At 38.3% G+C, this 26,439-nt stretch overlaps 2 protein-coding genes across 3 annotated transcripts in view; one reads left to right on the forward strand and one right to left on the reverse strand.

Annotated features, from left to right (window-relative positions):
• spsb4a (splA/ryanodine receptor domain and SOCS box containing 4a) overlaps window positions 1-26,439 on the reverse strand; it is a 62,233-nt gene that overhangs the window by 10,384 nt on the left and 25,410 nt on the right. The window lies entirely within an intron of this gene.
• On the forward strand, window positions 11,589-15,319 carry zgc:136870 (uncharacterized protein LOC664693 homolog). Its single transcript, XM_066681593.1, has 2 exons — window positions 11,589-11,653; window positions 13,131-15,319. Exons 1-2 carry the CDS (start codon window positions 11,638-11,640, stop codon window positions 13,865-13,867), a joined length of 753 nt encoding a protein of 250 aa, XP_066537690.1. The 5' UTR covers window positions 11,589-11,637; the 3' UTR covers window positions 13,868-15,319.

Here is a 26,439-nt window from a genome sequence, read left to right on the forward strand (position 1 = left end):
TCTAAATGAGTTTTTTAAGCTTTGACCAAACATATGTCTCAAACATTGTTTATATCAAAATGTATCGTGTTCCATTCCACTCCAAATTATTATAGGATGGATTAATCTGATAGGCCTTCAGTTCAGCTACTGAAGGCCTCACCAATGGGAGAGCTTGCTTGGCTGTATCTGGATAACATAGATGACAATCTAATGTAATTCTGTGTATGAGTCAGGATTTACCCTACACTTTACATTTTACTATAGTAAATGAAAATGTAAGTACACAATTAACAATTACAGTAAATAAAAATGAATAAAACACAAATAAGGTTGAAATGATCCAGACATCTTAAGGCCTTCAGAGTAGAGCTAGTGGCGGCATGGTGGCTTAGTGTTGAGCATGTCCGCCTCTCAGTGCTGGGATCTTGGGTTCAAGTCCCATCTAAGTGTAGTTTCCATGTTTTCCCCGTGTCTGCATAGGTTTCCTCCGGGTCTCCGGTTTCCTCCCACAGTCCAAAAACATGGAGGGTAGGTGAATTGGCTTCTCTAATAACTCTCCTGGTGTGTGAGTAAATGAGTGTGTATGTCAATGAATGTCTGTATGTGTGAGTGAATGTGTGTGTGCCCAGATATGGATTGGCGCTCTGTCCTGGATGAAATCCTAGTGCCCGATGCAGTCCTCCAGGTGGACGGTCGTTCCTGGTCGAGAGTACGCTGTGTGCGTTTGGCTGCCACTTCTTGCCAGTGTGTGGATTGAGTGTTCTGAGCAGTGTGGATTGTAAGGCGTCTTTGGGTATCTAGAAAGGTGCTATATAAATGTAACGATAGATAGATAGTCTAAAGAACCTCAGGCTTCCACCATGCCAGTTAGCAATGAATGAGATCATGTTAGTCACTTATTGCCACATTGGCAATTTTTTTTAATTCCCGTGCCATAAATCTGTCTGGAAGCTTTCCTGAGACGTGGCCTGGGGTTGACTGTCCCTCAGAGGCCATTAGGCTCAGACACGAGGAAGTGACGAGGGGGTAATTATGCAGTGATTTAGGTGCCACATATGAAGGACGTACTGTACAGTACACACTTAGTAGAATGAAGGTCATGGTAAAATCTCATGTGGTTGTTAACTAGTGGGGTCTTTAGTCTTGATTGCCAAGATAGGACAGTATGCAAAAGGCAGATTCAAATCGAAGGCAGAGACTTGTAAGTCCACTTTCTTCATTTTTTATATAAGTAAATTAATGAATAAATATTTAACTTCAACAATTCCCTTCCTGTTTTGTAATTACACCCTCATGCAACTGACATCTGCGACAGGTTCTCAAATGCTGGAATAGTTGCAGTCATAATTAGGTGTAATAGTAGCATCTAGGAAAGGCCTTGTATTTTATGAAGAAGGTAGGGTGGAGCCTGAAGTCTTTGGCAAAAAATCACCAGCGAATAATATGAGAGTTTCATAGTTGAAGGAATTTTAGATGTTTCACATTCTTGAGTGTATAATATAATCAGAAGACTCAGATAATCTGAAGTTTGTGTGTAAAGATCAAGAAGAAGATGTGAGAATGAAGGCCCACTGCAGATGTGTAACCACAAGTCTAGGAAAAGAAAAATGAAATTCAGCTTGCAAAACTACATCAGCTATGGTCTTCAGCTTTCAAACGATTATTAGGTGTTGTAAAAAGCAAGCATGATGTAACACAGTGGTAATATAAACCTGTCCCAACTTATTCAAAACATGACACAGACATACACTCTACTCACAGCTTCATCCTCATATGAGATATTAGTAAGAAATACATGTTGAAAAAAACCAAAACCATTTATCCACACAATCGGGATTTCAAACAATATCGCCATCCATATGCAAATGCAAGACTTGAAGAAAGACACAGGTTATATCATCTAAATTTTGAAATGCTCTAGCCAATTTTCAGCAACTCAAACTCTCCCAATAGCTTCTTGACTGACCTGGCCTGGTGCAAAATCATCATTTGCCATAAGGTTTAAAGCAAACATATACCTTTTTTACAGAAGTGAACACAGTACTGGAGTTTTTATGAAATTTCAGTGACATGTTTTGCTCAAAACACCTCATAAATCAAATGCCACAACATTTCTTACCCTGTCTAACCTGCAAGTTTCAACCCAGTTCAAATGAACCTATATACATGCCCAGCAGTGAGTAACGAAGAGCAGAAACCCAGGCTTTATTAATTTTCACATTGTTTTATTTCTTGTCCATTCTTGTTTTATCCATATTTAATCATCACTCATTTCTCAGTGCTCATTGTATTTGATTTGCTTCATTAAACCTAGATGTTTGTTGAAAAAAGGAATACATTTGTGGGTAGTTTGAAAGGGTACATTGATTAAAGCAGCATATTGGGTGTGGAATGTTGTGGCACATGTTACATTTAACGTGTCTGGTGTGAAATTAGTTTTGTGGTGAATAATTTGTCATATTTGTCTAACATATTTTGTAACTTCAAAATTGTATGTTTTGGCACAGTGTTTATTTTGAAACATTTAAACAGTTTCTGTATTGTGTGTTATGTGTATATATATAATTTGATACAAGGATTATATGTGAAAATCACACAGAATAGACCAGATTTATTGGTTTGATGCAACTTGTTCGATGAGCAAAAAACCTTTGCACTGAGCTATATGACTGCCACTGAATAGAAGTTAACTTTGTCGCACTGATAATAATGCAGCCAGACTCTACAGGGGGTAGCCCATAAAAATCTAAATCTTATCTTGTTTCTAAGTGTATGGGTGGGTAAGTGCTCCAGATCCCCAAATTAATATGCTAATGCACTTTGAAAGTGATTTAATTTTTCATAATGTCCCTGTTAAAACTACAGACTACAGTGAATTCTGAGAATCTCTGCACTGCTGTGTAATATACAAATAAAACAGCAAAAATGTGCAAACATGTAATCAATCATCAAAACAGAGACAACCTATTAGCTTTTGAAATGTAGCTTCTTAATGTTTTCCTTGTCCACACAGCCACTCTGAAGACATGTAATAACAAAGTTTTAAGAATTTAACACAAATGACTGGACAGTGCTTTCAGATTTAACCAGGTATTCACACACTGTCCTGATGTTTTTGGGATTGTGGAGTGCAGAAACTGGACTGTGAGTCAGTCAAGATGCGTGAGTCACAGTATTATCATATGAAATCAGCGAGCAGAGCATCGTGGGTCAAGATAAGAAATGGCCAGCTGCGGTCCCCGCTGTTCTTTGGATGAGTCAGAAGCTAAATCAAGAGGTTCTGAATGAATTTGCAAATTAATATAGCACCTGTCTCGTCTGAATGGAACTGGTATGTTCTCTGGTATTGAGTGATTGTGTGTGTGTGTGTGTGTATGTGTTAGGGGGAGCGTCTTATCAAATATTTCTTTGGTAGTCTGTCTCATTTTTGATGTTGTAATGACATCTACACTTCTGATTGTAGAACAGATGTTGGAACTGTCAAGATTTTATGGAAATCAGCCATGAGATTAGTACTGGGCAATAGTAATTGATATCAATATTAATAACCTGTAATAGACATTATCTTGCTTATGTCATTCTTTTAACTCGGTTCTTTCTTTTTTAGTGGTTAATTCTGCCACTGTGTTTTCTCTGTACTCTTCCCTTCAAACCAAACTACTGTGCATAGTCAAGTAATTCTTCCCCATCCAATCTGCCACACGGAAGCTATAATATTTGAGCAGTGAAATATGAGGGCAAAAAAACAAGCAAAAAATTATTTCATTAATTGTAATCATGATATTGATTTGCGATCATATTGCACAGCACTACTTGAGTATTAGTGAGGTCAGCTATGCCAGTGCCTCCCAATGATCCCTGATGGTCTCTGTCACTCCAGAGGACAAGGTTTCACCTCTCAGTGTTTGGTTTACCTCATACCCCTGTTGGTCACACTTGGCATTGGACATGATGACCTTAGCCTACCACGTCTCCACATCATCCATGCCTTTTTAAGGAATCTGTAAAAATTATGATCATAGCTGAACCAACTGTGTCCACAATGGAGGCTATCTAGAACTAACCTAAAATGTTTGGATATTTTGATCACCACTGTATCAGTATGTCACTCTTAAATTGGAATGGATGACTCCTCATTGTCAAGTAAAATCCATGCTGGATGTTGTTACATAAGCCAGTATATTTTATGGGTGGTTTTATAGTGTGTGGTCATAAGCAGTAATGCCTCTACCATCATTTTATGACTCAACTGGCAGTAAATCATAACTAAGATCCATAGATAAGAGGAGCTGACTTCAAGGAGTGCCATCCAAGATTAGAGAAGTAGCTGATATGGATTAGGCCTTCTGTCAGTGCCCATTAGAAAATGGCTGACCATAGTTGGCTGAAGAGGACATTTGATATGGCCTAGCAAAAATAATAGAGTAACAAAAAGTCACTTATTTATTAATTATTGCTAAGAGCAAGAAGTAAAAGGGGAAAAAATTATGTCTAAATAAGGTCGTAGTTCATTAATTCACAAGTTAATTAATTAATAGTTTGGATTTCATAGTCTTAATACTGATCAAAAATAATGGTCACAAGTCAGTGTGCTTTGAAAGGTGCTGAATTCATTTGCCAAGTTTGTTTGTAATAAGCAGCTTGTTTACATGGTATACTTGATACTAATGTGGTGTAAACAGGTATATTAATGGACACTAATGAGCAGGAAACTTAATTTCAATTATCTTCAACAGGGTTCTTCAAAACTTGTATGGGATGTAAGCCAACAAATATGGGTCTGGGTTTGTAAATAATGAATTTTAAAACACCCTTGTGCAGGCTTTACCTTATGCTGCAACCCAGACTTTCTAGCTAGCCCAGTTGCTGCTGTTCTAACATTAAGGGAAAATCCCATTCCTTATTTTTACCCCTAGCCCTTTTTTTTGAGTCTCATACTTGGAATTAAGTTGCAAAGTATAGTGATTGAAATCTTCTATGAAAGGGGATGACCCTATAAGCTTGACACATCATCCAAGCAGTGCTCCATTCACAGGCTACTTGTAGTGCTCTGTAGGGAGCACTGCCAGGAGCACTGCAGGACTTTAGTTAAATTTAAGTTGTCATACAACTTCAGAAGAGTTCTACAATCATATTATCACCCATTTCTTCTGTGATATGAATCTGAATTCAGATTTATATTCCGCAGCTTTTTGTTCAGAACCTACAATTCCACCTTAAATATTGCAATAGTCTCAGCTGCTAGAACATAACCAATTCATCAGTTAAGGTGGGACTGGAAATTAACTAGCTACCTACTGAGACAGCATGCTAGTAGCGATAAAATGCTAACCTGCATTTATAAGGAAAAGCTTCATAATGCCTTAAAACGACCTTAAATTCAGCTAATGCAATATTTATAACAGTTTTTAAAGGAGGAAATACTGACATTTGTGGGGTTTTACCCAAACGACTAGGATGCCATACCTATAGGCAAAAGAGAGGGGAATATTACAAAGGTGGTAGGGGCAAGTGAAATGGAATTCACCCTAATTCTAAATATTGTTAATGGTGGCGTCAAAATACAAACAGACCAATATTTATTATATTTTGGTTTAAAATATAGTAAATATTCAGAATTTGTGTAGCCTGGGTCACAATGAATATCAATGGAAAAAATGTGTATTGCTTGGGAAAAAAATTGTTTAACACCAATACATCAGACTCGGTTTGTAAAGTTGGGTTCTCCGCACTCATGAGTTACAACCATTGCTGGTCATGTTTTATGCATTAGCATATCAGGCTTTATGTATCTTACGGCCACTTAAGTACAGCTCTGGTTCGATGAAGTCAGTCCTTGTGAAGTCATGATACATTCATCAGACTATTGTCCTGGACTTTCTCTTTGTTTCCCACATTAAACGAATGGAACCACAAAGTTAGATGGGAACACACTCTCTATAAAAGCCTGTTTACAAACATATTTGTACACTGTGTGCCCAGTGTAACCTTGGTAAGGGCTGTTCATTTCTTTCTACACGTACTGTTTACTTCAGGAGGAGGAGGTGGGGGTGTGGCAGCCAAAGAGTTGCTAATGATTCACCTCCAGCAGGTGTAAAGAAGGTTTGTGTGTGTGTGTGTGTGTGTGTGTGTGTTTGTGTGTGTGTCATCCTACAGGGAAGTGCCAAACATACACACACACACATCATTTTCTCTCATTAAAACCAAGAACAGTACCAGGCAGACTAGGAACAGTGAAATCCTGTTGGCACAGAGAAGGGAACCTGAGACGAATTTGAAATAACGAGTGGCACTCTGCAAGAGTGCCCAAATTCGAGGAGGGGGGGTAATGTCCCACACTGCCAAGTTTCAGAAAACAAAACTTGACATGAATTTGTTTTAGGCAAAGAAAGTTGTAACTTATGATGAACACCTACTCATCATTTTTAAATCAAACTTCTGCTATAGTTTGACCACATTTGCTACAGTAACAAATTCTACTTGCATAGAAAGACTTTAGACTAGATGTTGAAAAAATTCCGTGATGATTGGATGACATTCAGCCACATAAATATTGGTGAGGTCTGGTAGAAAAAAAAACCTATGTCAAAGGTATTAACTGGAGCTGTATCACTCCAGAGACTCCTTCTAGCCAACACCTGGCTTTGAGAATGATCTTAGGCACATGTGCAGCTATTCCTTTACCAAGAGGTAAGGCACTTGGAATGAGCTTGTTGGGAAACAACTGAAGAGTCTGTTCAGTAATACAAGAAGACTCGTGCATCTCTTACACAGGGATAGACAACAGATCCTGCCAGGTCCACTTGCTGAAATAGTTCAGAGTTTATGTTTGCCAGTACCAACACAACCATGGTATACTTTCCCCAAGTGACAGATTTGAATCAATTTTCTCTATTCCAGGGTACCAGTTTTGTCATATTCATAGTCATATTTTTTTTGTCTCTCTGACCCTGTGTACAGCAGAAAGATCACAATTTTAAACTGCTATTATTAATTCTAGTGCAATTCCAGTCAAATACACCACTTACTTCACACCTGCCTACACGTAGACCCTTGGCTGTACATTCAGAAGGATTAGAAAGGCAGTGACCCTTTAGCCAGACATTTGACAGCTACCTATATATAAACACCTATCCCATCTGTCCATAGAAGTCATTGGCCTGTTGCATGAAAGCTGCTGAGATGCAGGTATTAACCACTATGCATGAACATAGTCATTCAGTATTCAGAACTCCTTCTGTAAATATTCCACACACAGATTCTAACAATTGTTTAAACCATTTTATTTTTCCAAACCCAAAGTCCCAAAATTCAAGGATAAGGCAAAAATGTGGGACATCTCAGATCCTTAAAGACTGAGAACTATTTGGTTAATTAATGTCCATCTATACTGAACACCATATCTTGCTGTGAGTTAACTCCTATCTACCGTCTGTCACACACACACACACACACACACACACACACACACACACACAGAGCACCAGAGGGCAAACTAGACAGCTTCTGAGAGCTTGGCTGAGCCAAAATGAGAAAGCAGCAAGAAGCAAAGCACACTGGGAAACACCTGCCAAGCTACTTTGCCCAGAGCCACAAACAGTGGTTCCCTTTTCTTCTCCTTTCTTCCATCCCTTGCTTCCTTCATCTTTTCTCCTCTTCTCAGTTCTCTTCCAATCAGCCCTCCTTCTCAGCTCTCTGTGTTCTCCTATTCCTGATTTGTCTGTATCAAATAAGTTACAAAATTCTGTTGACGGCATGATGATAAAATTGGCTTTGGAAGTGTGGAAAACATTATTATAAGTTTTGTCTTGGAAAAAATACAAAACAAAAAAAAATGCTGGTAGTTAATAACCTGTAAAGCCTTCTATTCAGCTCGTGAAGGCCTTGGAGGAGTCCTTTTGGCTCCTTATACCAAGATAATATGGGAAAATAAAGGGAAAGGTCCAGTAGGGTAATCATAAATAATACTGAAGGATGCTTAAATCTTACAACAAAACTGAGAGCCCTTAACAAACATGGCTAAGAATGGCCTCCATCTCAGACCGGAACTTGGACAGATGGACATCCAACACAGTACACATAGTACACAGAGCTTTTATTGTTATATTATGCTGCTGAGATATGATACACACCCAGTGCTCATAGGACACGTTGGCCTCCACGTGTGTAGTGTGTATGGCCCCATATATCCAATCCATTTTTAACCAATGACTACTCTAGGTACCTCTGTCTGTTTGTCTAGAAAGTAGGGCTGCAACAACTAATCGATTAAAATCGTTTGTTAAAATAGTTTGCAACTAATTTAATAATCGATTAGTTGGGTCTAAGTTATTATACACATAGGTACAGTTGCTACACGTGACGAACTCTGGAAGAAGGGTTTGAAAAATGGCGGAGGCGGTCACAGCAGAGGATAATGTTAGCACAAGCAGAGAGAAAAATGTATGACCCAAGTCATCAAAAGTATGGGAACACTTTACATTAACGCCTTCAAGGAACAGCGTTAGGTGCAAAATATGCACAGCTGATCTCGCATGGCACAGCAGCACAACATCACTGCATGAGCATCTGAAAATGAAGCCTGTTGGAGCTATGTGTGAAAGAGATTAAGTATAGTAAGTTAATTCAAAATTTTCTCTCACTAAAATGTTACTAGAGCCTGCTAGAGTAGTTAAACAACATTTGTTTTCTTAGTACATTGATATTACACTCGCGTTTAGCGAACAAGCCTTAGCATCCCCCCCGAGTTTTCTCTTCCACCTCAAATGTGTCATCTCGACCAGCAGTTCCACAACAAGCCGTAGTTTTAGTCAAGCTAATGACTAGCGACAAGTTCTATTTTTTCTTTCAATGTCACTAGTGCCTGCTAGAGAACTTAAACAAGATGTCTCATTTTTAGTAAATTTATATCACTGTTGTATTTAGCGAGTTTTCCGTTCCACCTTAAATATGGCGGCAGTTACATTCAGAGTTAAAAAAAAATCCAAACATTTTTTTTAAATAATATATTTAAAGCATTTTTCAAGGTCTTTTCTGACTGGCATTGCGTGTTAGTGTTTGAGTATCACAGCGTATAATACATTATAAGTGTATATTACATTATAAGTGTATATCACATTAAACACGCTGTGTTAAATATTGATAAAATAAAATTAATGTAATGGTTGGGTTAATTCTTCATGTAAACACTAATTATTAATAATGGTAGGTTGTGTGTTCCTTATAAAATTACAACATTAGTTCTCTAAAATCTTAAATATCTTAACAGTATCTGATCATATGTGTTAGTAGAATTTCTCTTTTATTCTCAGCACATGGCAGCTTCACCCAATATCCATTTATGTAATTTCAATTTGCCTTCATTGTTGTCTGCATTTTAGATCAGTAGTTATTAACTTAAAAAGGTGTATGTTCATATCTACACTTTCTCTCTCACCTCAGATAAAAACAGCCCAGCATTGCTGACTATGTTTTGAAGAAGATCTACACACCACAGAAAGCAGCTGTTCTCACTGATGGTGTCCTGAATATGCTAGTAACAGACAGGAAACCAAATTTGGCTTGTCTTCCTTTTTATCCGATTAATAATCGATGAATCGAAAAAATAATTGACAGATTAATTGATTATCAAAATAATCATTAGTTGCAGCCCTACTAGAAAGCGTGGTTGACTAGGGTTCATTGCCCAGCTCAGGCAATTTCATATCATTAAGAGCCTTAGGGCAAGACTCCTAAGGCTTACCACTGTAACATTATTAAAATTCAACATCTTTTTGACTAAGCGCATCTACATAATGCAGTAAAAGTAAATCTAATCACCATATGACCACTTGCTTGACATTATTAATGATTTAAAATAGATTATATATGCTAATAGGACACTTTCTATATTACCATAGGTCTAAAGGTGTGGTATAAGAGGTGCTCCTAGAGCTTCATTATAACAATGAGTGTATCTGAATATCAAAGCACTAAAAAGAGTATAGAGAGCGAGGGAGAGACCAGTTCTGTTGTGTATGCTCAATAGACTGGGTTCCTCACATGGACTGTATGCACTGGGAAGTAAATGGTAGCTTTAGGCACTTAAAGACTGGTAACATACTATGTAGAAGATATTGTCATAATGTCCAATTAGGGTACACATAGCCAAAATAAGCATGTGATCTATGTTGGTCATACAACTGTTGTTAGAATTAAAAAAAAGCTATCTGACAGCTCATGACCATCATTTAATTATCAACCATGACCAACAATTTAATTATAACAGCACTGGTCAGTTGGTGTTCTCCTCTAAGCACGCTGCGATGTTGTATCTGTAAGTTCTCAAATTTTCATATATATATATATATATATATATATATATATATATATATATATATATATATATATATATATATATATATTAAAAAAAAATAGAGCACCCCAGAAGTTAATAGGTATTTTGAACACACCTGTTTCAGCTGTCTTGTGTACCCAAAGAAGAGCAGCAGAAACAGTGCTGTAATCTGTATAACGTAAAACAAGCATAAAACGTTGTGGTCCCTAATATTTAGGAGTTTATATTTAGGTTTACTATAAAAGTACAAGGTAATACTTAGGGTTGAGTTTACAGGGAGGGTTAGGGTTATGATTAGGATTATGTTTATCATTAGGTGTTAGTGACAGCATTGAAAAAGTATCAAATTCTGCTGTTCCTATTTTTTTAAATTTAGTTTAAATTTATGGTAAGCGGAAGTTTTAAGGCTGGTTTTTCACACCAGGTTGCCAGAAATTCACATCAAGGTCCACAAATATGTAATAATTACAAATTTTTATAGTGCCAATTATATTTACTACAGATTGTACTAAAATTGTACCAATCAAAATGGGATTTTAGTGAAATATGTGTGAATTCACTTTGTGACCAGTCTGTTTGTATACACATGACAGCATTGTGTAACTGGGGGGGATCTATCAAGTGGATGGAGATTTCTGATTTGGGAAGCAAAGTGCAATTAGCACAGACCATGTCCTGTATCTTGAAATACAAAATGTCTGCTCTATACTGTCAACTGACCTCAGATCAGTCTTACTACTCTGAAAACAATCAGGATGTAAACAATGTGATCATATGAGGACTACAGTTTCCTCTTTTAAGACCTGAAGCTGTCACATTTTGTTTTTTTATTGTTTTGGTTTTTTGGATGTACGCCATGGTCCTCACCTCCAGTCTTTGAAGGAATGTCACTAACAAGAGGAAATAAAAAATCCTTCACACTTCAAGTTCCTTCTTGGATTTGTCTGTCTGACTGTAATAAAGACAATAAAGCATAGTATACAGCCATAAAGTATACAGCTTTTGGTTTTCCTTAGAAAGCCATAGTTGTACAGCTGTTTATAGTTATGATCAGGTAAAATCTTATGATCTTTAAATGTAAACAAACACTAAAACCTGATGGCATTCCACACAAGCTGTAGAACACATTCTACACATGAAGGAAGGAAGCTTGTCTTGAGTTCTGGGATCACTACGTGGGCGGCAGCCAGTAATTTCATATCCCCGCCCCCTTTTATTTTCACCTGCCACTCCTGAAAGTGCAGTCACCAGCTATTCATGAGATGTGCCTGTTGTTGGAAGCAAGTAGACCCTGAAACCTACGTCTGGTGACTGGGATTATGGCGTCAAACTTGGGTAGGTGCAGCTGTGTCACTAATTTTTGTGCTTTATATTGCCAAGCAAGCAACTTCTGGTGACAAGACTAATTTGCTCAGAAGGTTCTGGACATCTGTGCATCTAATATTTGTTTGGAAAGGAAGGGTATTAATGGTTAAATCCCTACATTTCTAGGAAGGCTTTAGACTTCATGTAATACTTACTTTGAGGATTTGACAGCATTCAAGCATGAGAAGTTTAGCATGAATTAGGACCAAGAATGCCACCCCAACCCATTCCATAGGTATCAGAATGATACTTCAGAGAAAACAGCCCAAAGCCTTGGGGTTTATCTCTCCAGCACAAGCTAAGACATTGAGTATGGTGACGTTAGACTTGTGCAGTTGTTCAGCGCTTTCCAGCCCAATTGGGTATGTACCTCTTAAAATAGCTGCAATAATGATACAAGGTGTCTACAAACAAATACCCGGACTTATATTTTGAGGTTTAGTGCATGTAGTAGTTCCACTGTATGCTGTGCTGGAAAAAGTAAGGCATCAATACTTCTAAATGGCCTGTCGAAAGGGTTCATTAAGAAGACGCTGGCTGTGCAATCCTGTAATGGACGGAATAATCATTTAGAGTGGGGGAAATATATTTAGAAGTATAGCCACTGCTGCTGCTGCTAAATAAAGAATAGCCACTGTATTACCAAGCTACAAAGGGACAGCTCATTGCTAATATAAGGAGCAAGGAGATGGAAACTAACAAAAGACTTGAGCTGGGTGAAATGATAATGATGATGATGATGATGATGATGATTTCCCTGGCCTCATTACAGTTGAGTAAAGTGGGATTTAGCAACACAAATGAAAGCTTAAAAGAAAAAAAGAAGTAGTTACCAGAACCCAGAATATGGTTTGCAGAAGTGATACACTTCTATGAGACTCTAATGAATACACGGTATTATTGTGGTCCATTGTGCTGAAGTAATTAACCACAAGCATTGAAAACAGAAGAGCAACTGGCCATTAGGAAGGACTAGGACTATGTTTGAACGTTTACAGGTACCCTTTATAATAAGTGTTTGCAGCAAATTTGCAAATATGGTATATTTGGTATATTTTCAGTTAACTTTTTATGTAATTATCAGGGATATACTAAACATAAGTATATATGGCTTATACTGACAAGTATACTACTAGTACATTTATATTATTATACCAACTACATAAAGTATACTTAACAAAATTAATTTTAAAAACACCTGTTCATAAGGGCTGTGCATCCTGCATAGAAAAATACCAAGTGTTGGCAAAATGGGAGTTAACCCCCCAAAATTTTACCCAAGAACTTGAGATTGAGTTTTTGATGGGGAGGTGACTGTTATATCCATTGTTGCTGTTGATGTTCTTATTATTGTTGTTTATTGAGTTTTGCTGTGTCACTGTGATCTACTTGCTGTAAAACCACAGAATGCACCGTCAGTCCACTAACTTCCACTTCCACTTTTCAGGTGATGCCAACACTGGCAACAACTCCTTGAAACTTCTCTTGATTGGACCTAAACGGACTGGCAAGAGCTCAGTAGGCAACACCCTTCTGGGAAGGCTGGCATTTGAGACGTGGGGCGGAGCAAGCACTACAGTTGCACGAGGCAGCTCTGAGGGACGCCACCTGACCGTAGTTGACACTTATGGCTGGGGACCAGAAGAGAACTTTGTCCCAAAAAGGGAGAAAATTGAACTAATCAGCGGTCTTTCCATCTGTGATCCTGGCCCTCATGCCCTACTCCTGGTGCTACCCTTGCTAAGGTTTACTCCATCAGCTAGGAACGCCCTTCAGAAGCGCATGGAGCTGCTGACGGAAGGTGTGTGGAGACACACTATGGTGGTCTTCACGCTGGGTGACCAGTTTCAGGGGCAAACTGTTCAAGAATTAATTCAAGCTGGAGGGGAACACCTGGAATGGCTGCTGACTAAATGCAGGTATAGGTTCAGGGTCCTGAACAACAAGGCGGTCAGGGACAAGGCTCAAGTGTCTGGCCTGTTGGACCGTGTGGAGGACATGCTGATGGAGAATGGAGATTGGCACTTCTCCTTGCATATGTACCGTCGGTTGGAGGAGGAGTGGAGTCACAGGGAGAAGGAGATCTTGGAGAGGATGGAGAATAGGGATGAAGGAACCTGTCAAAGGAGGATGATTATGCTCAACAGCAATGATGGACTGATGAAAGTGGTCAGTCATGGATAATATCCAGATTTTCTACAAATGTTGATTAAATAATGGGGCTAAGACCTGGCTAGAATAGCACATCAGTATGTCTCAGACTCAGATGAGGATGTGGGAGTTGTCTATTCACACAACACACAAGACCGTTTGTATTTGCTTCATGACATGGCCATAATGACTTTAGCAAAACTGACTGGCAATGACACATATGGTTGGAAATATTTTTCATTTCGTTACTGTCCAAATAAAACTACGTATCTCCAATATAGTAATTTTATAGGAGAAGAAATTCTAATGAATATTTATTTATTTATTTATTTTTGCACTATATATATATATTCCAGGGCAGCACAGTGGTGCAGCAGGTAGTGTCGCAGTCACACGGCTCCAGGGACCTAGAGGTTGTGGGATTGATTCTTGCTCCGGGTGACTGAGAGGAGTTTGTGTTCTCTCCGTGTCCATGTGGGTTTCCTCACACGGTCCAAACAACACATGTTGGTGGGTGGATTGGCGACTCAAAAAAAAAGTGTCCGTAGGTGTGACTGTGCTAATGAATGTGTGTGTGTTGCCCTGTGAAGGACAGGCACCGTCCCCAGGGTGTATTCCTGCCTTGTGCCCAATGATTCCAGGTAGGCTCTGGACCCACTGCCACCCTGAACTGAATAAGCGGTTACAGATAATCATACTTCACACATAATGTGACAGATAACAGATAATCATACTTCACACATAATGTGAAAGACAGCTGCAATCAAATGATGTAGTAAACTAAAAATCCACAAAAAGTATGGATATATATATGTTTTTCTTTGGAAAGTGATGATTTCTTGAAAATTTGAAAAATGTTCCCTAAAATACCAGTGGACTCCGCCCCCATCCAATATTTACTTTAGGTTTGAGTTTATATTTACAAATAATGAAGATCCCATTTTGGATTATAATCTTGTGTAAAACAGATTTAAGAAGCGTAACCTTAAGTTTACCTTCCACATTTCCACATTAATACTTGTCAATCATGTTGTGTGAGTGCATAACACATCAGTAACTGATCACGTCTCAGACTCCGATGAGGATGTGGCAGAATCACATCCACACAACATAAGTGAAACAGTTTGTAGTTGTCCCATGTTTTATGACTATATACACTGAATGTGTTGTCTTGTTTCACAGTTTGTGGGTTGGTAAACTCATTTGTAAAATAATGTGATTAAAATGTGAATTAAAAGTGATTTATTTACCTGAAATATTATAATACTTTACGATCTTGTTTTGTGAAGGCATTTCCACCAGTTTTAAGTCACTAACAGTAGACAAAGTCATTCAGTTAATAGAAAGCCAATGTCTGAAGTTCCTGACTGTGGTTTATATGTTAAATTAAGTTATATAGTCTATAAATACCCTTCATTCACAAAATTGTTAGATGACCAGATGTCTATCTGCTTTATTTTAGTGAATCAACCAGCAGCAACACTCCCACACAGTGTTAATTGGTCACACTTGGTCTGATGCTGTATTTCACAGAATTACTCTGGTGTCTCTAACAACACTGTGGTTCAGAGAACTTGCCCGAGATGTATTTAAATTGTATGAAAATTTGTTGCACAGATTTGCATAATTATAAAGAGTTTCATCACCGCCATGACATACTGTGCTCTTTCTGACGCAAACACTCTGGCACTCTCCTTCTCTCTCTCTCTCTCTCTCTCTCTCTCTCTCTCTCTCTCTCTCTCTCTCTCTCTCTCTCTCTCTCTCTCTCTCTCTACACTCTCTCTCTCAGCTGACAGTTTGCCTTTCAATAGCCAGTTAACACCATTGGAAACCTGCAACTGGACGTCAAACTCTAATCAAATCTGAGGTCAAATGGGAAATGGATGTAGCCTCAAGGTTAAACTAGTCCACACACAATAAAATAATCATTGCATAACTAAACAGAGTTCTTATCTGACGTATGCAACAATGCTGACCATGTTGTCATATCTGGACAGGCAAAGGTCTCTAAGCTGATAGTAGAGTCTTGAAAGTGGATGACGTTACAACTGGAGTTGTTGATAACGTTAATTAGACATTAATCAAACAAATAAAACAATGGCCATTTTGTTTCTAGGGCAGAGGTCTTCAAATTCTGACCTTATAAACCTTTCACGATAATTTCAACCAGTGATGATATTTAATTAATGATTGTGTGTACCATTCCGATGTGACTTTTTTAATTTCATTACATTTATTTAACCACTGTATGACAAAATATAAAAACACTTGTTAGTAGATGGATTGGCTACTAAAATGTGTCCACAGGTAAGTGAATGTGTGAGGGTGTGTCGCCCTGTGAGGTCTGACCCTCCAAGGTGTGTTCTGGGTATGCTCTGGACCCACCATGACCCTCAACTGGATAAGTGGTTACAAACAAAGGATGAATGAATGAAATAAAACAATCAAGCAGACCTTCATGTTTTAATAAACAGATGAATTATACATTATTCATTTATATCAAACATATCTTCACAGCTTCAGATACGGGATTAGACAAACAAATCCTGATTTAGAAATTGGCCTAGGTAGTACGTTCACCAAAAGAACTGTATTCTGAACGGTTTCTGCATAGAAATGCTTAGAATGCAGCATGCCGCGCACGTGAAAAATAGACTTAAAGCATAATTTTACACTTAACATTTGTGCTTGACACATGTGGCCGTATGAAAGGCTACACTGATTAATACACAAGCTTATTGCATGCGGTAGTGCCACGATTACCAATATTGTTGTGTAGATAATAAATGCTAAAAACACTAAAAATGCTCACTAAAACAGACGAAAAGCCATTTAACACTTAAATGTGTTAAATTAATTTGTAAATTAACACAATATTATAGTTTATTGTGATAATTCTGTGGAATCAACTACTAATCAACTTTAACGTGGACTCATTGCTGACCAATGTTCAACGTTACAAACACACACTGACATAATCTCCCAAATGAGCTCTTGAAATGTATCAACATTTAAGATACCAATTTTAAATTTGTTCCTGGGTTCAATCCTCACCTTGGGGTGTGTTGGCTGAGTTTAGTTTTATGTGTTTTTCCTGTGTCTGCATTGGGGAACTACAGATTTTGTTCATTGTTTTTAGCATTTACTTTAGCCAAGCCTTTGTTGGTATTGAGCTGTCAGCGGTCAAATACAGGAATGAACATCAAAGTGGGATAAATTGTGGAACTGACCCAATTCTGTAACAAATCGAGCCAGAAATAGCCTCCTTTTACCTGCTCATTTTAAGTAAAGTGTTTCAAGACAAACAGCTCTTGCTGAAGCTTAGTAGCTTTTCAAGAAAACAATATTGGGTCTCATTTCAGTGATGTCATTTTTTCATTTTGTCTTGAATTTGAAAAATTTTTCAGTAATATTTCTATATCTACACCTCTCTCTCTCTCTCTCTCTCTCTCTCTCTCTGTCTCTCTCTCTCACTCACTCTCTCTCTGGTGATGACATTAATGCTCTGTGACTAATGACCATATCAACGCATAGCTGTGAGCAGCTACGCTAATTGATGTGCAGTTTGGCGCATCATCACCATCTAAAGAGGTGCACTCCTTTTAATATGCCTGCTCGAGGTGAGAAGCTCATTTAATACATCAAAGCAGGAGACTGCAAGGGAGACAGGGAGGGAGAGGAAAGGTGGAGGCATGAGCAAAAGAGAAAAAGAGACAACTACCAGCTTTTCGTCACAGGATGTCAAATAGCATCTCGTTATGCTCGGATAAACAAGCCGCAGCAGAGTGATGAGAGAGACATAAAAAAAATAAGATAATATTTAAAAAAAAAAGGCTCAAATAGGGATGTGCATATGCACATGCCTGCCAGAAGAAAATTTCTTTACAAAAGCATAATATTGGCTGTAGGCGAACAATATATTACAATTGCAGACTGCCACTTGATATAAGAATATTGATATGACTTACTCTACTTAAAGATTGTCAAGAAAGTATTTGTTGAATATGACAGCTATTTTGGGATAGGGATAAAAAAAATTAGCATATAAATAGCTCAGAGGAACCAATAAGCAAGAGTCAGATACTGTGTTTTGTCTTAGGCTTCTCCCCCAACACTTATCCAGATATTTTTTAAACAAGAAGTTTTTATTTATAGAGCATTTTGGCCTACCATCCAAACAATCTGTGTTTTAAGTCACTGAGGTGACCAAGAAGGACATATTTAAATAGTTCTGACAACCGTGGGGTCATGTTTATGGGCAAAACAGAGAATTTTGAAAACACTGACCTCACACAGCATCCCTGTTTCTGTCGGAAATTCAAATAGCTTCTCATTTCCTACATAGTGAATTATATAAGACATAAACCTATAATGCAGATATCACTAGATTTCAGACTCTAACATATGAATAAATATAAATGGTGTTGTATTAGAAGTACATAATGCAGTAGTCAGATCCAAATTTACTAATTTCATGACTTGTACACTACATAGGGAGTATACAGTAATTTGGGCTAAAAGTTCGTTGTTTCTCTCATGCTTAAAGACAGACCCGGACTGGCCAGACTGGGAGAATTGGGAAATTTCCCAGTGGCCTGGCCTGTCATCTGGTCTGGAGGCTTATGATGAATTCAACAGCACAGTAGCGCTTGTGAAAACAAGCTTTCCATCCAAAAATTTTGCAACTATGATGCGCAATAAACAAATATTTGTAGGAAAAAAATGTGAAATGAATTGTGTTTCCATCCACTTCACTTTGTGAATAAAGATCAGATGACGGCTCTGTGATCAGGGAAATGAGGGAGGTTTGAGTGAGGTTTTGCTTTGATCACAGTGTTTTACAGAAGTCTGTATCAAAAAGTTTGAATTAATATTCATTTGTTGGGGCTTGTTTCTGTCGTATAACTTGTTCTTGTCGCAGTGCTGTACATATACACTAAAATACAAACATCAGGTGGTGCTGGTATGAAAACAGACTGGTTCTAAAGTGGGAAGAGGAGAGAAAGGGACGGGGAGTCTGTTAAAAATCTGTAGACAGCAGCTCAATCGGCTCAGTCCGGCGCTGCAGAGTGCAATGTGCGCAATCAGCTGAATCATAATTCAGAACACACCATCCCCTTCTCATTTCCTTTGCTGTTTTGCATTCCATCATTTCAATATTCTAACTTTTCCACTTTGTCCGATGGTTAAAAATTATATTTAGTTGTTTTTCAAATTCATGGCCTTTTCCACTACGTTTTTATTCGCATTTTCATAATTTGCAAAATATCTGTGAATGGAAATGTGAATGGTGTATTTCTGCAGTGACGCAGCATGTAAAAATAAATACATAAAAATGATCCACATTCAAGCACTCAGTAAAGATGGTGAGTTTATGTTTAGTGCAGCTTAAATAGACAAAGAGAGAAAACGGTCCCTGGAGTTGTGACAGCGACGTTACCTGTTGGACCACCACGCCACCTGTATGTAAATATACATTTCCAATGAATTGATGAATGAGCTTGTAATTTAAAAGTGGGTAATTATAAAGTGTTTGTTTACTTTAACATACATATAAAAAAAACACTAGTCAAATTCATGCAGATACTGTAGCTGTGAGTTTGTGTGTGGCCTGCATCATATCATGATTCCCAGCCTAATCAACTGTCCCAGTCCGGCCATGTTTAAAGATTTTTGATGTCTTTCTTTAAGCAGTGATATGGCCCCCAGCTGGACTGGCATGGAAAAGCAACATTTTTGTATTTTGTATTTTTGTTGCTAACTGCACATAAGTGTAGTACATTGGAAACAATCTCGTTTCAGCATTTGAGCCACTAGCCGGAATGCAAACTGTACCTTCTTTTTGCAGACTAGTCAACAGGACTTGAATTGGGTAACAGTCTGGGGCTTTGAGTCACTAAGGAATGCAAAAGCACTTGAAAGACTTGGCCCAAGCTGGGGGGAGAAAACAGAGCAAATATAGATGAAGATAGAGAAAGTGAAAGAGTTCCCATAGATTTGCAGATCATGTGGCTAAGGGAAGGGAGCCAAAGCAAGCAGAGAATCAATAGATCAGAGAGCAAGAGAGGGAGAGAAAGGGAAAGAGCCTGGCGCCCAGTGATAAAATGACCTCAACAAATAGGACCGGACGTGGGCAGAACTAAACTTCACAACACTCCCATTAAGTTAAGCCTGATCCTGATCTGCCGTGCCACGTTTGCTCCTAGCAAACGAAGCTCTAAACTCTCTAAACTTGTCAGAACTGATCTAAGGCTTGCTTCCTGTGATCGAAGCTCACAGTATGGTGGGCTATAAATGGCATCCACTTTCATGTGATCCCAGCTCAAGTCTTGAAGAATTCTAGTACTTTTAACCCCGTCAAATGCGGTCAAGTACAGATAGTATAACGTAGGCGGCTTGAGAAGGCAAAGGTGAGGATACAAGAAGAAGCACTCAGGGCCGTGTTTGGAATTTAGTGAGAGCAGCTGGCTTTAATATGTGCTCAAGTCCATGAATGATGTATTTTATCCTACATAAAGATGATCGATCACAAGGGGATACCATTTTTAAAATGCTCCTTGATGCTTCAGGTAGGGTCACCTCCAGGATCTGTACCAATATAAAATGACTACAGTTTTGTAAATGGTTTCAAATTTGTTTATTTAATGCCAGTTATTTAAGTTATAAACATCTTAAATTGTAAATATTAATTTTTAACACAGATTGACTGTGGAAGACCTGAGAATGTGAATTTAGTCATTTCACATGTTAAAGTGCACATGTCAAAAACTACATTCTATTCTGTGGGTGATTGCTTAAACTTGTTGGTTAAATGATTAAACATATTAACCGATATATGCTGAAGCTGACATGTAATGTCGACTACAAAAATGAACCCTATTTTGGGGTTCTGCCATTTTGAGGTAGTAGTGGACAGTTTTCTGTGTGCTCAAACAATCCTACAATGCACTGCAAAATTAGGGTAAAATACATGTACACTAGCAGACAGCAGATTACCCATAATCCCCACAGCATTGTCTGGTGAAAACTCTCAGCATTCATTACTCTCATGGAATAGTGAATAGGGAGCCATTTCAGACACTGGGCAAGTAAGGTCAGCATTTGGCAAGATCTGAGGTTTAAGAGTGTAGATGGATGAGGGTTTACTACTTGGCAAACAACAGGTAATTGCTTTTAATGTGCTTACAACCCAATTAACAATTAACATATTGTAAATCATTTTATAAACCTCTAAGTGTAGTCTTATTCTAAAGTGGTAGCGATGTGTGTTCTCCCTAGTGTGAAATTATCTACTGGTGTGAGGGATTAATAAAATATTATTATAAATTATCTCAACAACTTTCAACATATTTATGTTTGTTTAACCAATAACACACTGTAAACATAAGCTCGGTTTGGCCTAAGCTCCTGTGTTTCATGTTTAAGCCATAGTGATGTTTACACCTGAAGGGCACAAGTGTGCCATTTGGCTCTCCACTCTCTCTGACCCCTTGAACATTTGAAACGCTTAATTTGGGACCAGTCTAAGACAACCTTCTTTCAAGGGTATGATTATTTCTTTCACACCTGCCCAAACAAACTACACCAAGGGTGAAAATGAACCACAGCTCAGATACACCGGGCTAAGCAGTGCAGCTGTTACAACACCCGAAGACACCCATTTTGTTTTTATGTTTACCTACAGAATTATGACCTTTCCTGAACACACATGTCAAACAGCACTGACAATACTAGCAAAGCAAGAACACTAGGAACAACTGCCATTTCTTGACGCAGTTGCTAATCATTTCCACCAGTTCATCGCATCCCAAAGGCTTTGAAGGACAAATGCTGATTCACTAAAGTCTTTGAGCCCTCTTGACGCCTAAAGTGGAACAAAGATGACAAAACAGAGCTGGTCGAATGCGCTCCCTATCAGAATTCACACATGGTCTCGTACTGAAGGCCAGGAGGCAGGAAGTTCTATTTTGAGGCATTTATAGAGTCGGGGTGAGGGAGTATGAAGTGAGAGAAACTGCAGAGAGCAAAATCGAAGGTGTCAGTGGCTCCTGGCTGATGGGAGGTGGATCTGATGGCTTAGGAAGCACCGGTGCAGACAGGGCTACAGGGCTTGTCTTCCTTTCATGTCCGCTGGTCATTAGACAAGAAAAAACAGGGTGGATCAATACAAATCTCTCAGCTCCACAGGTCTGCAGGCCCAGGGAGCTGATGGACATGATTGCACATAATCACAGAACTGGAAGGTCCTGGAACTTGTGAATTGTCAAGTGATGCGAATGTGTGCAATTTGGTGGTTTCCTAAAATTGTAATCCCTACAGTTACCTTTACCCATGGTCTCATAGCTAATGTTCGGGATAATGTATGTCCAGCAGTGCACAGGTGAAATTTTAATAAACACACCGTGAAATAAAACAAGCTAAAATAGCACTACAAATAAAGTATGAGATACAGCCAACAATGAAATATTAAACGTGTTAAAAGAAAAACACCAATTTAAGCTATTTTCAAAAAATGAAGGTTAATCCTCCGTAATCCTTCATTAGTCTTTACTTTTTAATCTCAATCTACATTGCCTTAAAATAAATAGATTTTTTATTGAAGAAGCATAATCTCACTCTGAAAAAATGTAGAAAAAATCTACCTTCAATTCAAGTGAAAAAAAAATAAGAAAAAATCCTGATTAAGAAATAATTATTTCCCATAAAATGACCTGTTCCACAATTATTGGCACCCTTAACAATTTCTTGGAAATAAATATATTTGAACCATTTATGTCATTTCTACTGTAGTGTATGAAGTGGATCAAAGCATCTAGGAACCTTTAATTAGTAATTCATCACTTCCTGTTTCCCTGGGGTATAAATATGGCGTTACACAGAGGCCTATTTCTCGTACTCACTCTTAAACATGGGAAAGACAAGAGAACACACTATTCGAGTGAGGCAAATGTGTGTCGACATTCATAAATCAGGCAATGGCTACAAGAAAATAGCCACTCACCTGCAGATGCCTTTATCTACTGTCAGAGCAATCATCAGAAATTTCAAGACATCTGGAACTGTGACAAAGCCTGGGAGAGGACGCAAGTGTATCAACAGGCACAGTGAGAGGGATGGTAAGAGAAGTAAAAAGTTCTCCAAAGCTCACTGTAAGAGAATTGAATCAAATGGTAGCATCTTGGGGTTACGAGGTCTCCCAAACAACCACCAGGCGCTGTCTACATGCCAATGAGCTGTTTGGGGGCATGCACCGAGAAAGACATTTCTGAGTTAAACTCATAAGCGTAAACGTGTGGAGTTTGCCAGCAGTACTGGGATTTTAACTGGGACCGTGTGCTTTGGTGATGCTGTGGGCCTGTTTCTCCTTCAAAGGACCTGCGAACCTTGTAAGGACATGGGATCATGAACTCTTTGAAATATCAGGACATTTTGAATCATATATATATATATATATATATATATATATATTTTTTTTTTATTAGAAGCCAAAGAACACATCTTAACCAGGAGTGGCAATAATTATGGAGGGCACTGTAAGTGCTATGGACTGCTATGTGTGAGGATGGTTTGCGCATTTACTTGTAGTACTCTATTTTACCATATGATGCCACCAATGTGTGCTCATTCCACAATGTTTATGGGTGTACGTGTGGGTCAAACCATGCTTATATATATGCTCAATTTTCCTCCAAGTATTTCTTTATAAACCACAGTTTCTGCTTGAAAGGTTGTGCCTGCACATTTCAAGTGTGTTTCTGTGCTTATGCACCCTTTATAAACAAGATCCCTAGTTTCACTGAATTTAGAATATGTATCTTAACGCGAAAAGTAGAAGATGGCCTTGAGGATGGGTTTCTCTTTTCTTTCATCTTCTACTTCTTCATTTTTATTTTTTTTCCCTCATGCCAGGTCTCCATTCAGCTGTTAAATTTAATTTAAGTTTTAAATGACCTGTATTCATGAGACTTTATCAATTATTTATATGGTGTAATATGGCATACTTGATACCTTAATACCTGACCCTAATGATGTTGAATGATTAGTCCTGGATTACAAACACCATTCCAACTCATCCCAGATGTAATAGATGGAGCTTGGTCACTTCAGAACAAGCTGTTCTGATGCTCCACAGCCCAATGAGATGAATGGGAGTTATATATTTCTAGCCAGCACTTGGCAATAGGCTTGAAGACTTAAGGCCCATGGCTGCAAACTGCCCCGTTTCAAATCATGTTTTTCTGTTTAGATACAATGAAAAATAAATTGATTCAGTCTGAACTCTATATTGAGTTGATACAGTCTGAATTCTATATTGAACCTGTCCCTTTTCTGTATTTTTATGACAATAACAAGGCAGGTCATGCTGGAGATAAGTTATAACAGTGGCCTTATCTCCAGCCACTAAGATAGGAGCATAGATGTTTGAATTAATTGCATAATGGCACACGTTCTATTATCAATTTTTTCACATGCTGAGTGTAGACTAGATTTATTCACTGCTAATGACCAGATGAGGACAGTTGGATATAGAACATCATTAGAGAATTCCAGCTTTTACAATTTCTGTAAAGTTTAATATGAGAAGTAAACTAAATCATTCAGAGTTTCATATGTTTAATTCTTTGTTGTAGCATTTAGAGCTACCATATGGTGGTCTGGTTTTCATCTTCAGCATTTTGTACAGATCAGATTCAATGAGTTGTTTTGGTAAGGCATTCACATAGAAGTTATCATAATAGCCCTGGGATATATGTATTATAAACCTTAAGACAGTAGGTAGTGTTTTTTTCCTTAATGTTCTAGCTTCACCGTCATTGTGATGATTCGCGGACCTGTAATATGGATGATAGAGCCACTGTTATTGCTGCTCCAGGCTCAGCACTGCAGAAACTGCATTATGTAAATTTTAGAGGAGGGTAGGAAACCATTCCCAGCTTTCTCCTCACTCTGATGCCCTTGAATCCAGGACAGTGCTGTAAAGTGAATTACATACTTCAACTGTAGGAGGAGCCCAGGAGCAAAGACTCCAAATCATACCCAGTGTTGCTTTAACATTCCAGTAGTTTGATTTGAGACTTTTATTATGCAAGGCAATGTAAAGACCCAGGGCAAGTAAAAATATGTGTACAGTTTAAATGCATTATCATTCATTTATTCATTCATTCAATCAGTTACTCATGGTGACTGGTTGAGTGTGTGAGGCCGTGTGATGGACTGCCTCCCTGTCCAGGGTTTGTTGATGCTTTGCGCCCAATGTTTCCAGGTTGGCTCTGGACCCACTCTGAAGAAGTGGTTACATAATATGAAAGAATAAATGAATGAATAAAGGAATTAATTAAATATTTCTTCTCAATTTCTTTGCTCGCATGTTTTCTACAGATGTATTCCAAAATTTAGAATATGTAAATTTAATTCTTCATGTTCTACACTGTATAATTCTACTACATGTAATATTCATGAAGCTGATCTCACAGACACGTACACACACACACACACACACACACACACACACATATGCATCAATTTTATGAATAGAAAGTGGGTTCTAAATACAGCCATAGCCAGGAAACCCACATTGCCAGTTCAAAAATAAAGAGCTCTCGGTATGAGAGCGTTGTGCACGACTCAATCTCAGCTCGACAGTTCCCTGGACACACTGCTTTTCCTTATTTTAGCCTTCTCTCTCTCTCTCTCTCTCTCTCTCTCTCTCTCTCTCTCTCTCTCTCTCTCTCTCTATACACTGCCCCCCTTCCTCGTTTTAGCCCCTCCTCTCACTGTTTTTCTTTGTGTGTGAATGATGTCTGTTTCCACGGAAACTCCTTTGGGCAATTAGATGTGCAAATATTGTGGAACGGATTAGGACAGACAGAACGTGCTAGAAAATGAGACAGAAAGAGAAAGGAAAGAAGAAATAAATAAACAAATAAAAAGGGATTGAGTGTGCCGTCATCTCATATGAAGCGGTTGTGATGGTGGAGGTTGTGGATTTAAAAAAAAAAAGAGTGGGGTGGGATGGCTTCTGTATCTATCAAACCTTCATTCCTCTGCAATTAAGATGCTAAGACGCTTAAGTGGATTAAATGTAGTACCAGAAAGCACTGATTAAAGAATGGAAATAATAGAAATTTCATGCATGCCAGCACATGGTAATATACTTGACCTGCGTTGCAGTCTTTATATGAAATGCTTCTGTTACCCAAGCCTTATCACAGTTACTCCAGAACCAGGCTTTTGGACACCTTGTCCTGCACATTTTGAGATTCTTCCTGGTACCAGCCTGCAGGACTAAGGTTAGAAACTACTAGGCAAAGCAGTAGGAATGTGTACAGAAGATTAGTTTACATTAACACCTTTCTCAACAATAGATTTTGCCAGACGTTTGCCGCAGACATAACTTACAACAGGTGAGTTCAGCTGCTTTAAAGCATAACCAACTGAGATGCTCTGAAGCATATGCATCTGAACCACCATTCCCACTGCAAGGCATTGGTTAGAGGGTATTAAGCTTCCTGGCACTTGTCTGTGGAATAGTATACCTGGAGTGTCTGGAGTGATGGAGCATCATTAAGTATTACTGGCCTGATTAAAAGGTTCTTCTTTAAAGT

Source organism: Hoplias malabaricus, chromosome 9 (assembly GCF_029633855.1).
Source record: "Hoplias malabaricus isolate fHopMal1 chromosome 9, fHopMal1.hap1, whole genome shotgun sequence".
Classification (NCBI taxonomy): Eukaryota; Metazoa; Chordata; class Actinopteri; order Characiformes; family Erythrinidae; genus Hoplias; species Hoplias malabaricus.